At 40.6% G+C, this 9,750-nt stretch overlaps 1 protein-coding gene across 1 annotated transcript; it reads right to left on the bottom strand.

Annotated features, from left to right (window-relative positions):
• Nucleotides 1-4,159: 4,159 nt before the first annotated feature.
• Nucleotides 4,160-9,054, bottom strand: SRSF6 (serine and arginine rich splicing factor 6). The gene is made up of 6 exons (XM_032217887.1): nucleotides 8,804-9,054; nucleotides 8,179-8,327; nucleotides 6,676-6,797; nucleotides 6,334-6,542; nucleotides 5,668-5,751; nucleotides 4,160-5,563 (listed from the first exon to the last, which is right to left on the bottom strand). Exons 1-6 carry the CDS (start codon nucleotides 8,908-8,910, stop codon nucleotides 5,209-5,211), a joined length of 1,026 nt encoding a protein of 341 aa, XP_032073778.1. The 5' UTR covers nucleotides 8,911-9,054; the 3' UTR covers nucleotides 4,160-5,208.
• Nucleotides 9,055-9,750: the final 696 nt, after the last annotated feature.

Raw genomic sequence — 9,750 nt, 5'->3', positions numbered from 1 at the left:
ACTCCTCACCCCAATATATTAGTATTTAAAATTAATTTTTAATTGATCACTTTATAGGGTTCACTTTTCAGACCTTAGGGACCACTAAATTCATAATTTAAAATCCCCCGGACCACTAATATGATCTGCCTAATGACCAGCTGTGTGGTCGTGACCAACTTGATGTTACTCACATCTTCACACTTCCCTCCCAGCCACTCTTCACCCAGGCTCCTTAGGGCCCCAACAGGAAGCAGTTGTTGGAGCTAAGCAGCTACCATGAGAAAGAGTTGGCAAAACAGCTCAGTTCAAATTGGATCTGACCAAGGAGGCTCAGAAGCACTTCAGTGAGGATTACGAGCATAGGTTTTCCAAGCAGATGGAAGACTTGCGGGAGTGCAAGGCCAGGTACTGGCACCTGGAGGCTCAGCAGGCTAAGATGGTCAGCCAGTTCCATGCCATGGTGCAGTCCCACTGGAACAAGGTCCTCCTCCAGCTCTTCATCACCAGTGGCATTTCCATCCAGCCTTCGCCCAAAGCCCCACACCAGGGTAGACCCAAAGTTAGAATTTCTGCCCCCTCTGACTCACGCAAAGAAGACCGCGAAGGGGGGGGGGGGAGTCTCTGCAGCAACACAAATGTTCATTGCATGTAACTGGCCCAGGGGCAGTAGTTTGCGGACCCCTGATTTAGTACAATATAAAAAATGCAAATAATTTTTCTAAGGACCATCAACATTTTCTTGTGGACCAACAGTGGTTCATGGCCCACCAGTTGGCAACTGCTGCTTTAAGACAAGACAGTCTCTGCTGAGGCAGAAATAAAACAGACACAAGTTCAAGTATAGACTGTAATTGTAGATAATAAATAGAAGATTCAGTTTTCTATTTTTTTAAAGCACAATTCACCTTAAAATAAGCTGAATATGGAGGATGCATGTAGCGCCTCTAGTTGTAAATATGGATAAACCTATCCTTCGTACATCTATCTAAGAGAAATGTAGGCAGCTATATTGTGGGGAATCTCATCTCTTAAAAACTGAAGAAAATGCTAGCTCTGAAGACATCCACACTGGTTTCTTGGTTGCAGCTGCAAAACAGTGATGTTGCTTCTGAAACTGATCCTCAAGTTGATTAGCGGTACTTGGTGGCCTTTCAGTCTTTCTTCAATATGCCACCCTCTGGCTGTGTTAGACTGTGTTTTCTGTAATTTCAATTATTAAAATCTGTACATCTGGACAGGGCACATCTGGTAATAGACAACCACCAGAAATTACACTAAATGTAGTTGTTCCTACCCTGAGAATGGTTGTTGGTTTTGATTAAGCATGAAAAATCTAATATAATCTTTAACTTATTTTCTTTCCCAAAGTAGCCAAGTAGATGATTCTACAGAGCCCAGAAACATTTGATCCCTTCACTATTGTAGCATTTGTGGATAATCCTATTCTGGGTGAACTGCTCTATTTGTCACTTTAAATAATTTTAAGTTATTACAATTCATTGACTATGTACAGACTGCCAGCCAGCTATTCAGAATTGGAAGACTGAAGATGGGTGAATCTATATTGTCCTAGATGTGCAAGGTGATGCCAGGGAAGCTACTGAAATTTTATGTTGACATTTTTTTAATGCTTCAATGCTTCCACTCTACTTTACATTGTCACACTATTTTGGAAATGCAATCAATGCATGCATAATATGCATTGAGAATTAAGCCATTAACTAATGATTTGACAGAGGAAATGACTGAATCAATTCCTGGAAACCTCAGCTACTCAACACTGATTCTGCTTTGAGTTTGGCTACTATAAAGGGATGTAGCCCATTTTAGTTTTCACCTAATTGTAGCTATTTCTGCATTACAATAGAAATAACATTAGAATTAGTGTTTAAGACAGTTTATTGCACATCCATTGACATATAATGGAAGGTGTTCAGGGATTAACTGTAACCCATATTCCAGCAGATAAATTTTAGCTTATCTTCATATACAATTGCTGATTAGATTACAGTAATTTTTATATTTTGTATTGCATTTTTAATTTGTTGTGTAAGCTACCTAGAGACCATCTACTCTTAGCAGTAGAGAAATCTATTAAACACAGAAACAGTCAAAATCATATATTGGAACAGATATTTTACTGGACCTATTATCTTAACAGCCTTCTCCACCTTAAGAATTCTGAAAGGGTTGATACATACTGCCCAAATACCCCAACACACATGATGGATTCCAAATTGGAGTTGTTCAAAAATTGCAACAGTAATCCCGATTCACGGTCTTTACCCTACCCTACAACAGTATTGAGATGAAGGAAATTCTATCAATACAAACTGATTTAAAACCAGCTCAACTTCCTTGAATTAATTAGAAAATTAGAAAAATGGTCCTTGTCCAGCAGTATTATTTCCCAAATTGGTAAAAGCAACATACATATTTTCCCTGCACTAATATTACATTACTTGGAATTATTAATATTGTATTAACTGTATTGTATTAATAGTATCAATATTATTTGGATATTCTGTTAAATAACAATTTGGTTATTTAACAGAATAACAATTGGAAGGAACCTTGGAAGTCTTTACCAAAGACATTCTCCTGTATTTGCAGGTAGGTCAGTTGCACCCATTAAAATTTAAATGGTTTTTTATATTTTAAGATGGTAACATTCTACTTTTATCACATTTATGTCTTTCCTGACAACTGAATCTGACTAGGCCACTTGGTTTTAATCATAAGGAACTCCAAATTTATGCAACATTTGAGGTGCTAATAGCTACAAAAACACATATCTCTGCAGAATATAACAACTCTTTTATTTGGTCTTAACAAGGACAAGTGGCTTGCAAGGCAGCTGGCTGGCTGGCAGAAGGCAGTGGGTGAGGAAGGTGGGAATGATTTACAGGAGCAATTTGTGACCTTCCCTCCTGACATCCACATAGATTTTGTTTCTGGGAAGTCAGCAGGAAAGATTTCAGATGGTAATCATGCAATCACAGGACAAAGTTAAGTTCAAGCCAGTTGCCAAGTACTCAAATTGCAATCACATGATCATGGGGATGCTGAGATGGCCAGAACTTTGAGGACCAGTTGCAAGTACCATTCCATTCAGTGCATCATAACTTTAAACAAACACTGACAAGTGCTCATTAAATAGAGATTGCCTGTACTGGGATGTTCATTTTGTCTTAAGAATATATCAAGAGAAAAGAACATCAATACTGGTAGATCAAATTCCCATTTTTCACTACCATGCAGAGGTAATATTCTCCAATACAGTACGACAGATCCAAGTTTTTGAACAACCTTCAAATAAACATTCTAAACTTTCCAATTATGAAAACCAGGGCAATTAATGATAATAAAGAACCAAATTAATAAACAGATCACGGCTTACATTAATCCCTAAATATCTCAGAAATAATACATTGATTTCTGGGCCTTTCTAATTTCAATTTATTTCTGTGCTAAAGAACAAAATAAAACTAAGTGTTATTACTATGATGTTACCTAATTTGGGTAATGAAATATCTGCAAGAAAACAACCAAGTTAAGACAGCACCAATGACCCCTCATTTCAATGACCCAACAAATATATATATTTTTTATTGGTAGCTTGAAATATACATCATATAGGTTAAAAAACCTGTAACTAAGGAGGGAATGCTTAACATTTCCAGTGAGCACAGAAAAATAAGGGGAAGATGACACTAATAAGCCAATCTGGTATAGTGGTTGAGATTCAAGTTAGAAACTGGTAAACTACCAGTTTCTAGCTTTACCAGAGTTCTAGTTCCACTTTCGGTATGAAGCAACTAGGTGACATTGGGTCAGTTTCTGTCTCAGTCCTAAGGAGGCAGCAGCGGCAACCACTTCTGAAAAAACTTGGCAAGAAAATTGCAGTGACTAGAGAGGCAGTTAACAAGTCTCAAAACCTGACTTTAAGGCAACCCTCCCGATTTGTACACTATATTGCAACAGTAATAACTATAAAATGAGAAACTCCAGGCACTTTTAACACTGAAAGAAATCTACAGAAGTGGAAGTAGCAAGGTAATGGCAAAATAGGATAGATCATAATGGATATTTCTCATTCACTATCAGAAGTGAATTTTGCCTGAATCAATCTAATGTTTAACACTATCTACTGAATAAATTTACACTGACACAAACATTTGAGTCACTGATTTAATTTCATACAAGTCAAACTACACATTGTATAAAGATTATAAGATTGTACTAGTATTGTTTTACTAAACTTATTGATTACATGTAAGTTTGGTGATTGGATTTCACCTCACATATACTTATTTTAGATTAACTGGAGCCCTAATCCTAACAGTTTAGAATTTTTCACTAGTAGAAAACTAGGGAAATAATTACCCCTTCTACTGTAGCCATCCATGTATTCAAAATCTGTGAAAAGAATGTAATGGATTATAGCAGAAGAGAAAGAACAAATATATTACTTGAGTGGATTTCTGCTTGTACAACGGGGGATTTCATGCAGGAACACTGGGTTCCAAAAAGTTATTAAATTTAGACCAAGTATTTTTTTCCCCCCCAGAAAAAAGCAACTGGAAAATTAATGAAGAAATTGGGAATTGTTATCTGGAATTCTTATCAAATGATTTAAACACTTATTGGTTTAAAGGTGTTAGGCAAAACTATACCATGCAGTTAGGAATAGCCATTTTTATTAAGTGATATTGCCATAACACAACGAAAAAGAGATTACTTTTGGCAACTTATGGTATAGCACAATGAAATATTCCAATTTTCACTCACGGATTAGCTTTACAAGCATCTCTGATTTGTTCAATACAGCTCTTCTATGCTTTTAGAAGAAAGCCATAATTCATAAAACTAACCTTCATTAATTTTAAAATAATGGAAACATTTAGGGAATATTACCATTTCCAAAATCTTCACACTCAAAGTTGTATATAAAACTCATTTTTCACTCCCCAGCATATTACTTCAGCTGTGGCTCCAATAAAAAAAAGCCTGTCTTAATTTCTATCCCCAAAAGAAAAAAAATCTTTTTTACTGATATTCCTGTACACATCTCAGAAAGCTTTAAGTACTTCAAATCTTTTATCTTGTTTACTTGGTGAACAAGACCATGCTTTTCTGAAATCAAACAGGTAACCAAATACTAATATTAAAAAAAGACTTCTGGCTGCCCATACAATGTTCCATAATCGCATAAAAGCTCCAATCTTAATCTTGTGAACTGGATCTTGACCGTGAACGGGATTTTGAACGTGACTTTGAATGAGATCGTGACACATCTCTTTTGGATGGAGACTCAGAATGAGCCTTTGCAGGTTGATGCTGCTCTGGAGAACGGGAATGAGATCTGCTTTGTGACCTTGATTTAGACTTTGTTTCTCCTTTTCCATTTTCTTTAGGTGAACGAGACGCAGACCTGGATCTGCTCCGAGACTTTTCTTTGGATCTGCTGCCTGATCGTGAACCTCTGCTAGATTTCACTTTTGACTTGCTCTTTGATCTAGATTTTCGACTTTTTGATCTGGAACGTGATCGGTCTTTACTCCGAGACCTAGATTTAGAGCTAAAAAAAGGCCACCCTTAAATTATGCTTATTTTAAAAGGTATTATTAAATATATCTAATATACGTTCAATGGTAAAACTCCCAATATAAAACATGCCCTCACCGCGATCGGCTTTTTGAGGCACTACGGGATCTACTCCGACTGCTGCGACGACTTCGACTGCGTGATCGTCTTCTGGAACGGGATCTAAAGAGAGTATATTCCAAATAAGCATTGTGAGGGAATCAAAAATTCTTTCTCTTCATTATACAGTGTAACTACATAAATACTTTTTCCAAAAGTGGTATTACCCACACAAAGTGTATTAATCATCAAAATGTCTTTATTACACAGATGAATAGCGTTCCAGTCCATGCTTGGGAAAAACAAACTATGCAAAAAACCTATTCCCTGAACAAATTTCTAGTGCAGGGGTGCCAAACTTGATTTCTTTGGGGGCTGCATCAAGGTTGTTTGACTTGGGGGGGAGCTTGATGTCACTCATGTCGGGGGCGCCTGTGGGGCCCAAGCACTCTACCAGCAGAAATGGAGCTCGCGGCCCTTCCGAGCTTCATTTTTGTTGGCAGAGCCACCAAAGGGCCAGTCTTTTCCTGTTTCCAGGGTGACCCCTGGCTGGATGTGGCCCCCAGGCCTTGAGTTTGACACCCCTGTTCTAGTATATGTATTAGAAACAAGTGAAAGATTACACCTGTGATTTTAAAACAACAAAATGTATAGTTTAGTCCTGAAGGAGTTTTCATATTAAATAAACACCAATTATATAAATACCTTGATCTGCTGCCGGAGTAAGATCGTCTATGGCTCGATCGTGGCTTATCTTCAACTAGCCTGATTTTTCGTCCATTTATCTCTGTACCATCCAATTTATCCATAGCACGTTTCATGTCAGAGTAAGAACGGAATTCTATTACTCCTTCATTTGTTCGCTCTTTATGGGCATCTGCATAGGTTACCTCACCTGCTTGCCTCATGAAATCCTTAAATAAATGGAAACCTTATTTAGTCAAAATTTAAAATTCCGTGAACTCAGAAACTTTTCTGTATTTTATAGGTTATACCAAAAATGACATTAAAATTGGCCTTTTAGAAAGTATTTTTATATTAACTTACTTTCAAATCTTGCCAACTACAGTGACTGGAAAGATTTTCAACAATTAATCTGTATTCTGTACGAACAGGTGGCCCATATTTATCTCTTCCTGATGCTCTCCGACTGGTATATCCTCCACCACCTTTATCATACAAAAATACAAGTTAGTGACCTTATAAGAAAAGCAAGTAGATCAGTTCACTCTAGTCTATAAATTGTATTTACAGGAGTAGGACTTTACTTTTCTAATCCTTCAACAAAATTTTAATTCGCCATATTCTATATATTAAAGGCAAATCAAAGTCTAAAATCCTACAAGACTGTGCTCCTAAACTCTGTTAGAGAGTGACTGCACCTTTATTAGATTTACCTCGCTAAGTTTTATTTTACAGAACATTGTAAAATATAAAACTTAACTGATTACATGCATTTCTACATTTACAAAAACGTTTACTAGATTACACTAAGTACTTACATCACAGTATGAGGTATATGGTGGTGGTTTGGCCACAACACACGCAAGGTAACAGTCACCTAGTTCAGTTTAACCAGTTTTGTCTAACCCTTGGAATCCTCACCATCACCCTGCGTCTAATGGCAAAAGGCTGCTGTCGTCATGGCTTCCGGTAAGGTCAGCCAAAGGGTCATAGGGCAAGGGTCACACAATGTATGGAAAAGCCATGGCCAATCAGGAAAGGCAGTCATCTTAGCCTCAGTGGACACAGCCTCAGCCCCACTGGTCACTTTTAAATTGAAACATCAAGGACTTGTTAAAAAATTTGAATTGAACATGCAACAACTTCAAAAAAACATACAAATTTGCAAGAAATCCCATCCCCCAACGCGCCCCGAACCAAAATAGGTCTACCTTACTGCTCTTAACCATTATAAAAAATTCCACCAATGCAGCCAATTTTTTTTTCTAGGAAAGATTAAATTAAATGGCTGTTGCATTAGTCAGTTGGTTATTTTGTCTCAATAATTAACATGGCTGCCTTCTATTAAAGGGAACCATCTCTCTTCCAATTTCTAAGCAAATACTCACGTTAAGGCATAGCCTAATTTATTTATAAGAGCTGCAACCACTTTAAGTAACAGCTTTAGGTGGTGGAAAAACTTCCCAATTGCTTCACTGTTTCTTTAGAAGCTTTGTGCCAAATGTGTTTAATTAAGAGCAGTGAGTATTGTATATATAACTCCCAATATCCGCGCACCCCCGTGGTTCTGCACTTATGAGTGCCATTTGCACCGAGAATGCCCCAATCCCCGTCAAGAAAACTTCAGCTTTAAATCCCGAGGAAGGGGTGGGGATTTAGCCTCCCTTCGGATAGCATGGATGGGTTAACCACACCACCCCTCTTTCCAAATTAAAGTCCAAGAATCCTCCTCTACCAGAGCTCCCCCCTCCCCATGCCCTCCGCGTTCATGGCCACCCCGCTCGCCCCACTTGCGCTCCTCCTCTTCCCGGCGACCCCATCGCTGTCCCCGCGCGCCTAAGGAGGCCGCAGCGGAGCCACACTCACTGCGGCTGCTGTAGCTGTAGCCATCCCGGTCGCGGCGGGGGCCGCGGGCGTGTTCGACGATCACCCGCTCCCCGCACAGATCCTTGCCGTTCAGCTCGTAAACGGCATCCTCGGCGTCGCGGGAATCCTCGAATTCCACAAAGCCGTAGCTGCAGGAAGGAGGGCGTGGCGGTTAAGGAAAGCAAGAGAGAAGAGGCGCTTTCAAGGCCCAGGGGCGACCGAGCGTCACATTCATTTCACGCTTACCACCACCACCACCAAGAATCCGCGCCGCCGCCGCCTCGTGCGACCGCGGCAACGAGTTACGAGGAGAAGGGTGCCTATTCGCACGGCTGCGATAAGGCTCCGCTCCATCCGACCCCGCGCCCGCTAACGGGACAAAAGAGACGAAGCTGCATTCGGCCGCCATCTTGAACACGACGCCACGAGGCCCGAGAGGAGGCCCCGGCAGACCTGCCCCGCGGTCGGGCAATCTTTTAACCGCTAGCGGTTCGCGCCGAACAGTAACTCTTCCGGCCTCCAAAAGAAACCTGCCAAGGCCTAACTTTCCCCATCCACCCCGCTTCACCCAGGAGCCACCAAAAGAATTCCGCCAAGGCCTTAACTTCCCCTTCGGCCTCCTCACCCGTTTTTTAAGTCGACCTCGAGCAAGCGGCCGTAGCCGCTGAAGAAACGCTGGATGTCCTTTTCCCGCACATGGTAACTTAAGCGGCCAATATAGACACGCGGCATCCCCGCGACCTAGAAAAGGAAAGAGGAGGGGGAAGGGGAGGGGGGAAAAGGATAGATGTAAGAGCTGAAAACAAGTTGCGGGAACAACGGTCCTGAGAACCGCTGGTGGTTACGGCCTGTTCCGTAGCGTAATGAAGGCCGGCCCCCCACCCGGGCAGGCTTTTATATCGGTGGGCGGAGTCTCGGAGGACCGTACGCCGCTATTAGCGTCGTTCGGAGACGTCACGGGGAACCTCGAGATCTGATAGGAAGGGAGGAATGTCAAGAAACTCCGCGCGTTCAACGTGTCCCGCCCTCCTCTAAAACGTTTCCGACTTAGATCGTGCTTAGTGTCAGGTATAATTAAGTTTAGTTTGAAAAGCGAGGCTTGTTGAATCATTTATGATTGCTGGGGTCGCACAATAGGTTGTCATAACTCAGCCTGTTTTGTAGTGGCAAGATTTAAGCCCGGAGAAACTCAGCCATGAAAGTTTGGTCCGTGACTTTGGGACAGTCGTACTTTTTCAACTCACATATCCATCTAAATCAGCCCCCCCCACCAAACTTGGCAACTTTAAAGCTTGCAGACTTCAACTCCCAGAATTCTCCAGCAGCTGGCTGGAGAATTCTGGAAATTGAAGTCCACAAGTCTTAAAGTTGCCAAGTTTGAAGACCTCTGATCTAAATTGTACAGGTTACAAACAAATGTTGCAAAAACCCCAACAGGATGTCAGGGTACAAACCCTGGCCTCTGGTGATCCCTTGTGAACCTACATTGCTTTGGAGAAGAAAATGTTATATATGTGCGCTTTTGCAGGGAAGGTGGGATATTTACCTTAAGTATATATTAGCAATGTGTTT

This window comes from Thamnophis elegans, chromosome 5 (assembly GCF_009769535.1).
Source record: "Thamnophis elegans isolate rThaEle1 chromosome 5, rThaEle1.pri, whole genome shotgun sequence".
Classification (NCBI taxonomy): domain Eukaryota; kingdom Metazoa; phylum Chordata; class Lepidosauria; order Squamata; family Colubridae; genus Thamnophis; species Thamnophis elegans.
This window is presented reverse-complemented; position numbering and strand designations above follow the sequence as displayed.